Source organism: Helianthus annuus, chromosome 13 (assembly GCF_002127325.2).
Source record: "Helianthus annuus cultivar XRQ/B chromosome 13, HanXRQr2.0-SUNRISE, whole genome shotgun sequence".
Taxonomy (NCBI): domain Eukaryota; kingdom Viridiplantae; phylum Streptophyta; class Magnoliopsida; order Asterales; family Asteraceae; genus Helianthus; species Helianthus annuus.
This window is the reverse complement of record NC_035445.2, coordinates 135,819,647-135,832,017: the sequence shown is the minus strand read 5'-3', so window position 1 is coordinate 135,832,017 and position 12,371 is coordinate 135,819,647. Positions and strand designations below refer to the sequence as shown.

Genomic DNA, 12,371 nt, shown 5'->3' with positions numbered 1-12,371 from the left:
CCGACCCCTCGCCGCTAAGAGCGTCTAACAGGTGTTGGGCCTGCAGGCCATCTCGCCCACAAGATGTCCCTTTCGGGAAAGATTTCACACACTTGTGGACACAATCTTCATCCACGGATACCGCAGGTTGTGAAAGAGGAGTTGAAGGGAGGTTCGGGGGTGGTGCGAAGGGATGTTTGCCGATAAGGGCTTGCATGGTAGATTCCCCCCGGGGAGCAACCCCACTGGAACACAACACCTTAACTGCAACAGTGAAGTGACCATCACTCACTTTCCTGAGACATTGCTTCATGTTGGGGCTAACCTCCTCGGCTATCTCCCGTTGTGCCTTCCCCCCACGCATGACCCCTTCTCCAATATCAGCAAGGAGGGAATTGACCAAAACCTCAAAACCAGAGCCCTCCTTCCACATAGCTAAGGCCCGTAAAATACTATCGCATTGCAAGGATTTTCGATTACCTGACCTTCGCTCTTGCCTGGAAGACGGCTTAACCACCTTAAGGGTACAACGGGGTAAGAGCAAGAGTTTGACCCAACTTTCGACAGTCCCAGGGGAAGCTACTACTTTATGGATGGCACCTGTCAAAGCTTGTGCAAATGCCAAACGACAGCTTGGGGGGATGCTCTTAACAGTTCGAACCGGAAGGGAGAAAACACGTTCAAAGAGATCGACATCTCCCATCACTCCCTGTGGGGCCCTAAGCTCAACAACCATCACAGGATCTTGGGGCCTTGGGATCCCCACGACAAAATCCTCATCAGACCCGGATTTTCTAGAGAACGTGAAAACACCATCAGGATGATGACACCCCCTACTAAGTGCGTGTGTCTTCATGCACTTCCCACACAACCAATATCCCAAAACTCGCAGGGTTTCCCCAACATTCGAAAACAATTCTAAATCCTTAGAAAGCGCACCTTGAAGGGATTCTTTACGATCATCTTTAAAATGGAATTGCTGAAAATGCGCGATCAATCTGTTATACCCAGAAGACCCAGGCTTGCCGTCTTTACACTTGTGGAAGTTCCTGAAGGGGCATAGCCACACTCCATTGGACGAGGTGGAGCCAACATCCCCTTCAGAGGCACTGGATACCATGCTCCTACCCTTGGTAGAGCCCATTGGAAACAATCAAAACCGAGAAGTGATGACGAGTCCTCCTTCTCGAGGTGAGGAGGAGGCCAGGTATCAACCCACCCAAGAAACGAAGGAGAGGAAAGCAACCTACAGTTGCTCACCCTCCCAGACACCTCACCAAGAAAGAGCTACGTCATGAGTGCGCGACTTGCGGCAAATCCCAATTTTAACTTGAACAAGAATTAATCACCCAAGAGCCCTAAAATGTCCCCCTTTGGCTCCAACCAATTACAAAGATACCAATCAAACAAACAAACGAAGAGTTATAGATTAATGATTTTACCTCGGTTGAAAAAAACCAAACTCAAAACAATCAATCACCAAAATTTGGGTCAAGCATTTTATCAAATAACTGGTGTGCAAGTTGATTCTGAGCCTAAAAATGTGTTTAAAGTCTGAGGCAATGAACAGCAACAATTCGTGTGTGGTGGGTGTTTGGATTCACATGGAGAAAACATTCAAAAAAGGATGAATAATCAGAATTTAGAAGTGCCAACAAATAATTGAAGTGGGTAATATCGGAAACAGGAGAAGTGCAAACAAAGAGGAAACATAATTTAGAATTTGAAAAAGTTCGAATTGAAGAGTATCAAAAGAAAAAAAAAGGCGAATATTAATAGAAAAGAATGTTGGGGAAAGAGTTGCTGAATTACAAATTTACAACAAAAAACAAATGTTAGACAATAGCTTACCAACAAATTCATTTTTTGGACAAAAGAACTTCGATTACCCAAAGTCTACACATTCTCTTCTTTTTGGTGCTAGGCTTGCTAACATTACATCTTTCAATATTTCTTAGACATGTATTTAAAATTATTTGGAGTGAATCGTAAGAATTGTCCAATATCTTTATACCTAATTTTAGGCGGTGTCATTTGCGTTTAAAATTGATCGAGTTTTGTACTTTATGTTTCCAAATGCTACACGGTTTGTACTTTTGGCCTAACTCAATTAGTTTTTTTCGTTAAATCTAGTCATAAGCTCTGCACACGAGGGCAACTTTTGTCATTTTACCTTTGCAAGGACTAATTGTGTAAATAACTAAAAAACATTTAGAAAAATAAGTAATAAAATCATATATATACACAAAAAACCCTACTCTCTCTCATTCTATCCCTCTTTTTCACCTCTCCATCTCACCCGTCACCACCACTTCCTGCCACCCCATCACAACCGCCACTAGCTCCTGCGACCTGCATAACCACCACCAGCTACACTTGCCGCCCCATAACCACCACCAGCTGCACTTGTCTAGGGCTGGCAATTTCGACACGAACATGATAACACGACACGAACCTACACGAAGTTAACAGGTTTCGTGTTTGACCTTGACAGGTTTCGTGTCTAAACAGGTCGACACGATAAGACATGTTTAAATTTCGTGTCTAAACAGGTTAAAACCCGTTAACCTGTTAAGACCCATTAGTGACCTGTTTATTTTAAATTAAAAATATATCAAATATATGTGGGGTGGGTGGGGACATGTGGAGTAAGATATACCCAAAATTTTGAAATCCTTCCTTCATTTCGCGCTCACCAAACCCTAAATTTCCTAATTCAAGTCGCCACTCACTTTCATCATCACCGGCGGCCATCTTTCACCGGTGGGCGCGGTCATTGTTCATCACTTCACGTCGGGCGGTGACCATCTTTCATAATCACCGGCCGCCATCTTTCATCATCACCAGCAGGCGGCGGCCATCTTTCATCATATTCCGACGTCGTTCTGCCATGTAAGAAACACAAATATTTTGTCTGTGAATGGTATTGGTTATTGAAAGAACATGATATGGTAGTTGATGTTGTTAGTGTTTGATATGACTTTGAATGTATTACTGTTAATTATGTTTTTTTGTTAACAGGTCGTGTTCGTGTCTTAACATGTCGTGTTTGTGTCTTAAACAGGTCATATGATATGTTGGTAACATTTTAATGTCTTAACAGGTCATTTCGTGTAACCTGTTTATTAACAGTTTCGTGTTCGTGTTTGGAAAATCTGACATGATAAGATTTTGTGTCGTGTTCGTGTCTTATTATGTTCGTGTCTTAACAGATCGGGTTGACCCGATATGCCAGCCCTACACCTGTCGCCTCCATAACAACCGCACCTACACCTGCCGCCTCCATAACCACCGCCACCTGAAACCTGCCACTACGACCTGCTAATCGCTGCTAAAACCTAATAACACCACCACCACCACTACAGTGATTGAACAGATCGAAACCACCCACCACTACATCTTCGACGATCTGTGTAGATCGAACACATCGGAGCCCCCGTTAGCACCACCACCACAGTGATGAAATTTGGGTTATTTGTGGTTTAATTGAAAGATCGGAACCCGCCCATCAATGATTTGTTGTCCTTCAGTCTGAGTTATTTGTGGTTCGATTGAACAGATCCAAACCCCCCATCGTCGATGATCTGTTGTCCTTCAATCTGAGTTATTTGTGGTTTGATTGAATTTGTGAACTTGTGTTTGTGGGATTGACGGAAATTAGGGCTTTATTCCCACAAATGGAAGCTGAGAATAGTAGAGGGTGGTGGTGGTGGTTGTGATGGTGGTGGTGGTGTGAGAGTAGTGAAGGGTGGTGGTGGCAGTGGACAGAAGTAGAGAGGAGGGAGGCAGAGACTCTCGATTATATTATAATAATATATTATTACTTTTTAAAATTTCTTTTTTTTAATTGCTAAAATATTTTTAAATAAATGGGTAAAAAGACTAAATTACCCTTCTGTGATCTGATTTAAGGAAAAAACTAACTGAGTTAGGCGAAAAGGATAAACCGTATAGCATTTGGAAACATAAAGTACAAAACTTATCAATTTTAAAAGTAAAGTACACCGTCTAAAATTAGGTATAAAGATAAAGGATAATTCTTACAATTCACTCAATTATTTATTTATTTACAATATATTGGCTTTCATCCCTTTGTGTTAAAATGCAAGTATGATACGAAGCACTTTCATTTCAATGTTTCATCATTCATAGAGCTTATAATATCAACATCTAGAGTGTCTTTTTATACAAATTAACTACATTTTTAACATATTGTGATGGCACTCCAACGATGTTTGCATGCATATAAAACTCTAAAAGAGTCTTTCATAATTTAAACGTTGTTTGGACTATCTTTACTCGAGTAACTCATTAGCTTATTGGATAACTTATAAGCTGATATAGGAGGTGGATACAGTAATAAGTGAAGGTGGTTTCTTAAGTAAACTTTTTACCCACACACCTTAAGTGAAGAAAATTAAATACCTTAAGTGAAGAAAATTATAAGCTGATATAGGAGGTGGATGCAGTATTATTCCTCATTTAAATAAGAAAAGTTCGATCTATTATTCATCACTTACCCATTAAAATTTTAAATTCCAATGGGACGGATGACGAGTACAACATGACAACTACTCCAATGGAGGTAGAATTACAATGAAAATGAACATGATAGCAAGACAACACGGTTACCGTAACAAAATGACTTAAACCCTTCTAAAATATCGGGTATAAACTGAAGTGATGATAGATATATCACCAGCTATACGAATCGAAAATCTTTAGATTTGATGGATCAATGGAAATTGACATGGGCTTGGTACGTCAACCCCAGGTTCCAGTTAGCCGGGGCCACATTGTAAGCCGTAATGGTCTGTTTTGTGGTGTGTGAAGTTAGCCTGAAGGATAGGGCTTGACCCTGAAGAGTTGCAAACGCTTGGTAAGACGCGCCCCAGTTATGGCTCATGCTGATCCAGCCGGTCTTGGTCCCTTTGACCCACATCTGATGGATGTCACCAGCACCAGCAACATTCATCACATACACCAATAACCAGTACCCATTTCCCTGAAAAGAAAATCTGATTCCACCTTTCCTGATAGCATTGCATGGAACCCTAATATACCAAAAATTAGTTAGAATATTAGTAGTTAGCCAAGATCAAACCACCTTTCCTAATGCCATTGCATGGAACTCTAAAATACCCAAATTTTGTTAGAATGCTTGTAGTTAGCCAAAATCAAATTAAGTTTACATATTGATCAAAGGTTACTACTTGTTGAAAAACTTAAGCTTTTTACTAAGGGAAAATCATCAAAATGTCCATCTTCTTCAATGAATTTGACAAAATTGCTTTGGCTTATAAAATTTTATAATCAATCAGTCAGTGTCCCGTGGCGCAACACATTTCATACTTCGCGCCACAAATTTCAACGTCTGCACAACACATCCATTATCATGTGTCAGATGGAAATCTATTGCACGAGATAGAAACATATGTGGAAGCTTTTGTTTTGCTAAAACAATTTCTTGACTAAAAACAAGAAAATTCAAATCATTTTTTTATAATATAAAAAACCTAATGTTATTTTGTCAGACTCATCGGTCAAATGACCATTTTGGTGCTAAACAAATAGAAATGCACCTGCGGTACATGACTGGGACGATGCCAGCTTTCCATTGGGCAATTTTCATGAACGCGGGCTTAGCCATGTCGAAATGGGTTCGGGGAGGGTTGCACCACCCACCATTGTTCGAATCCTGAGACCAGTTGGGTGGGCAGAGGTTGGTGGCGGTAACGGTTGTGTAACCACTATAGCACCATGGAGATTGGACACACTTTATTTGGTAGCACTGACCACATGCATATCCGTCACTAAAGAGTGTTGAGCTCAGTGCAGCTGTGTCGGTTCCATATCCATTAGTAATCAAGTTTCCGTATCCACAAGCACCCCCTGAAACAATGATTAAAGTATATTGTTATTTTCACACCATATCAAATACTATTAGATGATAATTAGACTATGTTATATGTGTTATATATATACCCATGGTTGCAGACGCAGACTCATCGCCATAAAATGTGGCGTGGGCTAGGGTCCATGGGCTCGGGGCGTAGCCATGATAGACAGCTGCAGTAGGGTTTATGAACCTTGAGAAGATGAGTGTGACAATGCTAAAGAAGCAGAAAAAGCTCCATGAATCATAAAAGGAAGCCATTTTGTTTGATTTCTTGATCTTTAAATGTGTTGTAAAATTTGTATGACTGAATGATGCTTCTTCAACATTAAGAGCCATCTATTTATACGACAAAAAGCTAGCCATTTTTTTGTGGAAGTAGGTGGCATTTGTGACCCGCACGAAGGTTGACATTTGTAAGTCAACATTGCTAACAATTATTTAAGATGTATTGCAGTAAGTATAGGAACAGTTTAAATAAAAAATTGAGTTTCTAGATTGCAAGCACTGATGTAAAACCATATCCTAATGTTTATGAATGAAATCCCATGCATGAACTTCAAAACGTGCTAGCAGGTTCTATGTTAATTTGTTAGGCAATATTTGGTTATTATATATTAGTTTATCTAATATTAATAAAAAAAAATCCCTTTTTAATGTCCCATGACATCCTCTTTTAAGAATAGATTTAATCAAATGGCAATTTATCATACTACATTAACCATAGTAAATAATAAGTAAATGACTATAAAGGCTATAATGATTGAATTTAGTTATATATATATATAGGCCGGTTATCATACAAATAACCTAATCGTACATTATGTACGCTTCATCCACAACCGTCAGATCATCTCATTTAAACAGCGTGTTTTACTATTAAATTTATCAAATTAATATTAATAAAAAGAAACCGGCAAGGTTAAAATCGTCAAATGCGAGATCAAAACCCCTGATAATCAGCAAACAAAACCTCAAAAATCATAACGTAAGATTCTAAATCAAAACCGAAATCGATCAATTCCTATTCACCAAATCCTTCTGTGAATTGAACTTCTGATGAATTTGGAAATTCAGAACTGAAACAAATCGATGGACTGACTATCGAAGAAGATGATGCAGGGTGTGATATAATGTGCGAATTCATCACAATGCAAATGCGATTTCAATAAAAAGAAGAATTCTTTGAAATTTCATATAGTGTGCGAATTCATGACAATGCACATGCGATTTCAGTAAAAAGTTAAGTATTCTTTGAAATTTCATATAGTGTGCGAATTCATTACAATGCACATGCAATTTCAGTAAAAAGTTAAGTATTCTTTGAAATTTCATATAGTGTGCGATTTCATACTTTTACACATGCGATATCAGAAAAAAGATATTATATTTAGGTTTCTTAAAGTTTGCGAATTTGTTTTCGATTCAAATGCGATTTTTAATAAAAACACTGCAAAAAACTTTAAAATTACTTTGTCCTAAAAATGCAAAAAAAAAAAATTACGAATATTAAAAAATAAAAATAAAAGTATTTTATATAAAAAAACTTAATTTATTACCGATGTGACTGTAATTTAACATGTAATAATCAATTTTACATTAAATACTACTGAACTTACCACCCTACCTACATAATAAATTTACTATATTAATATAAAAAACCTAGATATGACTACCTTCCATATTAAGACATAGAAGACGAAAAAAACACATACAAAAAACAGACCAACAAAAATGGCATCTGAAGATTCAGAAAAAATCAAAAACATTGCAATCAAAGAGCTATTGTCAACTCGCACGTTGACAGAAATAAGCACTGATGTCACCTCTTCTCATCGGGTTCTTGATGTGCAGAGCTGTTAGTGCATGCATCTGTCGACTTCATCTTGTATCGAGTCTTAGATTAGATTGTATAGATCAGGACACGTAGATCGAGAAATTAGGAAAGTTTAGAGCTTATTTCGCTTGAATATGCATTTGTGAGAGATTCCGCTTGAAATCGTTTCAAGCGAACTCAACACATGGTGATTCCGCTTGAATCAGTTCAAGCGAAACCCCTTGGCTTATAAATAGCCATCTCGAGCGAAATCTCTAGAGAGTTGTGATATTTGTGATTTTTCATACCGAAGTGCTGCCGGTGTGTTTCCTGATTATAATTGCTGTAATTTCAATCAGAAGAGTGTTTTAAGTGAAAAGCAAGCTATGTCTAAGTCTATTTCTTGTTTTCCGCACCTGAAATAGATCAAAACCTCTCTGAACGACTCGTTTGGGTCATCTACACGATCCTACAAGTGGTATCAGAGCTCAGGAGGAGGAGTTCTGCAGATTACAGCTGGAATTGATTGCATTTTCTTACTTCTACATCTTCTTTCATCAGTTCAGGAAGTTTTAACGGTCAAAATCAGATCATTTTCTCAGAGATTGTGTAAAATTACCTATTATCAAACCCTTGAAAATTTCACAGCAAAATTCAGACTAAAAATGGGTGAAATGGACCTTAGATGTGATTCCGCTTGAACGAGCATTTATTGATTCCGCTCGAAACTGCGATATTACTTGTTTGATTCCACTGGAATTTACCTGTTTCTGTTTTAAAAGTGAGATTCCGCTTGAAAGGATTCAAGCGAAATCAGAGAGTTAGTCATAATCAGATTCCGCTTGAAAAGTATTGGAGGTTCCGCTCCAAAGTGTGTGGTGAGTTCGCTTCAAACAACTAAATTGTGATTCCGCTTGGGGGACTGTTTGTTATTTCGCTTGAACTGTTGAGTTTGGTTATTCCGCTTGAACTTTACTGTGTTTGGAAATTTGATTACTAAAACATGGATAACGATTTCTACAACGCGTTTGCTACTCCGACTACTCCGTGTAACACCCCAAAAACGGGTTTAGTAATTATAATAAAGTAATCGAAAATAAACAGGTAAAATACGGTAGTGATAAAAATAAACCCAATAAATATTAGGATCTAAATAAGTAAGCCTAATATTAACTAAAAAGTGAATCAAAGCTTTGGAGGAAATAAAGCTTATAAAAGACCCGAGGTAACGGGGTGTATGTAACACCCTAAAACATAAATCCTTTTATTATAAATCCGACGTTGATATTAACGAGATAAACTAACTAGTGATAAAACTAACCTAGTTAGATAAGAGTTTAGTGATAATAAATTAGAGTGTTAGAAACACCCAAATAAAAACCTCATGAAAGTAGGAGGGTTAAAAGTGCCAAGTATGAAACAAGTTTTATTAAACACAAATAAAATAAAAATCCAACACACACACTGGTGTGTGGATCGACCAGAACGCAGAAGGGGGCTTTCCAAAACCCTAACTCACCCAAAAATTCACAAATTGAAGGTCAAGGTCAATTCCAAAACGAAATCCGAGCCTAGATTGGTGATCTCCATTGCAAGGGGGTCATAAGGTATGTGAAATTTGATAGAAAATCTCTACTTGAAATTCTGATAAACTTAGAGAATTTAGAAATTTTTGATGCATGATTGTTATATGGATGAAATAGGAACATAGAAGTGTCTAGGAGTAAACCCTAGACATGTATATGTTAAAATCATGCTAAGCTCAAGTAGATTCAGATTTTTGTTGATATTAAATTCATGTATGAGATGTTTTTAGGGTTTTGATTGCTAAAAATTAGTGTTATGATGTCAAGAACATGCTTAAATTGAAAGCTGAATTCAAACAGCTCCTGATCAGAATTTACAGCCGACTTGTATTGGCTTTAACCTGAACAAAACGTGATAAAAACGTGTGTTTCTTGAGTCTAAAAGGTAATTCCAGGAAATATCTTTAAAGCCCCACTAGAATCGCATTTTTTCGACGAAAATTGAGCGTTTTATGAATTTTTCCGTATCAAAGGTTCAAGCTGTGTTTTCTGGCAGAATTTGCAGCCCATTACGAATGTCATAACTCAATTTAGTAATTTAGTTATGGTCTCAAATTGTTACTGTAGATAGTTTTAAGCGATTAGAAGAATCGCCAATTGGAATTTCGTCAATCGGATAAACGAGGAATTTTTAATGAATTTTTCCGTAAGCTGCAGTCAGAAGTGACGAATCTGATTGCATCTTAGTAAATGAATTTTTTTTAATTTTTGGTAGAGAGTTGGACTCTAAAAATTTAACACAAGGATAACCCCTCCGAGGGGCACGTCTCATAAAAATATTGTAATTTTTGCAAGCTCGTAAGTATAGTAAACGGACGTCCCCATACAGCATATTTTCAGTGAAATAAGCTATACATGTTAATGAATGATCAATGCAAGTTGAATATGAAATTATGCAAATGTATGCTCCTTATCAAGTACAATGATGTATGCTAACAAGAATGTGTTGATGATAACCTGAAAGCGTAGGAGCCATGTCAACATGGACACGAGCATGGAAGGGCAATGGGTCAAAGCTAAAAACGGAAGCTATGCATGAACTCGGACGCACGAGGTAAGTGTTTTCTGTAATCACTTCTTATTTTATTTAAGTAAAGTAGCGTTAGTTGATTAAGCATGATGATGTTTGAAGTTTCATATGGTTTTGGTCGTATGAAATTGGTAATTTTAGCTTAGTAGACCGAATGGGACAATATAAAGTTGTAATGATATGACGAATAATGTCTAAGTAATGGCTACGGTATGTAACCGGGTAATGGGTAAAATTGCACATAAGTGCACCAACCGAGAATGGGGACTTAGGTTAATGGGTCAAAGTGAAGGTATACTTTAGCACGGAACGTTTGTACAAGCAATGTCGATAGTATTTCATGTGCCCGGTTAGTGTAAGGTGTTATAACATTAACATTATGTGAGCCTTAAGTGTAAACATATGAGTTGTTGATAAATGCATGACGGGTCGAATAATTCGTAATGAATAATAAGCCGAAAATGTATAAGTTAAGATTTCCTTATAAGTTCACATAATAGAATGTTAGCTTACAATCATGTAGGAAGAAACGAGAGGTTAATCGGGTAAACGGTTTAAAAGCTATGCAAGTTTTGTGCGTGCGAACGACAAAAACAACACAGCAGAAAAATGGCAAAACTAGAGGCCGTCGCCGACGCCCCTATGGGCCGTCGCCGACGCCTTGTGCATTTTCAGTTTTCTCCGACGCCTAATTTTCCTGTCTACGGAGGTTTCTGGCTACGCGAAAAACTAATAGCCGTCGCCGACGCCCTATAGGGCCGTCGCCGACGGCCTCCACATGTTTAAAATGTTGAAATTTGTTAATTAAGTTATTTTGTGTACCGTAAGCTTCGGTATATTAACCGTGGTCTACGACGGGTCTCCCAAATATAATTTTGAATGTTTCCTTGATGTTTTTGGATCATAAATCCAAGTCTAAGCACTCCATAATTAATGTACGAGTATGATAAGTGAATGCGAATAAGTTAATCAAGAATTGAATGTAAGTAAGTATGTGTAGACATGATTATGTAAGCATGTAGTTATGTATATAGGTAAGTAGATGTGTAGATATGTAGGTGCGTATGATTAGACGTATGAATATACGAATGCACGAAGTAGGATTTATCGCCTATGAAAAGAATGGGACAGGTATGCATGTATACATGGTTTCAATACGTTTGAGTATGGACGTTACTAATGATGTGCTTGAGATTGGAATGTAATGCAGGAATGAGAACGTCAGACTCTTGTAGAATTGAAGCCGAACCTGGAAGCCGAACTCGAAACAAAGGAATCCGAGAGGATAGTCGAATGAATCAAAGTTTATGTTGTTGAATGTTATATGATTTTTAATTGTACCAGATTATTGTTGTATGATGTTGTCAATGACTAATGGTTAAGTTGTATGTGATGTCCACAGGTACTACACAGATTTCTTCTACCACTATCGAAGATAAGCGGGTATAGATCGAGTCGAATAACAAGGATTGTACGGAAAGAACGGTTACGTAGTCTTAATTTTGTAACGCATTAATTTGTAAAAAGGGAAGTGAATTTTGTAAGCTTCTTCTTGAATGTGTGTATTGTTTTAAGATCGTAAAGAAATTTTTTTTTAAGCTATTTTTCCGCTGCGTTATCTTTAAGTTCTTACACGATGATCTTACAGGGAATCGTTCTTATTACGAACGGGTCATGCCCGAATTTTTCTTAAATAATAGTATGGTAATATTACTTTTCGGATTAAGAAATATGGGCGTTACACTCCGGCTTCCATTGCTCAGAACATGAGTTTGGAAAAGGAGACCGGAACGTTACAAAAGCCCCCGAAGCTTATGAGCATAGAAGAGTATTACGGATGGAAAGACAGATTCGAAAACTGGGTTCAGGCCAATCATCTAAGATCTTGGGAATGTAATCTGAAGAAGTATGTGTTGCCCCGTACTGATTTGCAAGTCGAGAAAACAATTTCTGAGTTTAGTGACCAAGAACGTGATATGTACAAAGCCGAAAAGATGATGATCAGTCTTCTTCAGCAAGCCATCAAAGAGGACATCTTTGTGTTGCTTCAACATGACAAGACAT

General features: G+C 37.7%; 1 protein-coding gene and 1 long non-coding RNA gene across 2 annotated transcripts; one reads left to right on the top strand and one right to left on the bottom strand.

The window, feature by feature from the left end:
- Positions 1 to 4,432: 4,432 nt before the first annotated feature.
- Positions 4,433 to 6,173, bottom strand: LOC110899545 (expansin-A7). The gene is made up of 3 exons (XM_022146431.2): positions 5,965 to 6,173; positions 5,562 to 5,871; positions 4,433 to 5,033 (listed from the first exon to the last, which is right to left on the bottom strand). Exons 1-3 carry the CDS (start codon positions 6,134 to 6,136, stop codon positions 4,715 to 4,717), a joined length of 801 nt encoding a protein of 266 aa, XP_022002123.1. The 5' UTR covers positions 6,137 to 6,173; the 3' UTR covers positions 4,433 to 4,714.
- A 3,066-nt stretch (positions 6,174 to 9,239) lies between these two features.
- LOC110899546 lies at positions 9,240 to 11,899 on the top strand. Its single transcript, XR_002570340.2, has 3 exons — positions 9,240 to 9,298; positions 10,242 to 10,331; positions 11,518 to 11,899. It is a non-coding gene; the product is annotated as an uncharacterized LOC110899546 (long non-coding RNA).
- The last annotated feature ends 472 nt before the right edge of the window (positions 11,900 to 12,371 follow it).

What these genes read in the sequence shown, in the direction of transcription:
- LOC110899545 (XM_022146431.2), bottom strand. Translation starts at nt 6,136, where the DNA reads ATGGCTTCCTTTTATGATTCATGGAGCTTTTTCTGCTTCTTTAGCATT. An exon ending in GTCTGCGTCTGCAACCATGG is followed by an intron (nt 5,872 to 5,964) that starts GTATATATATAA and finishes TCATTGTTTCAG; the next exon opens with GGGGTGCTTGTGGATACGGA. An exon ending in GTCCCAGTCATGTACCGCAG is followed by an intron (nt 5,034 to 5,561) that starts GTGCATTTCTAT and finishes TTGGTATATTAG; the next exon opens with GGTTCCATGCAATGCTATCA.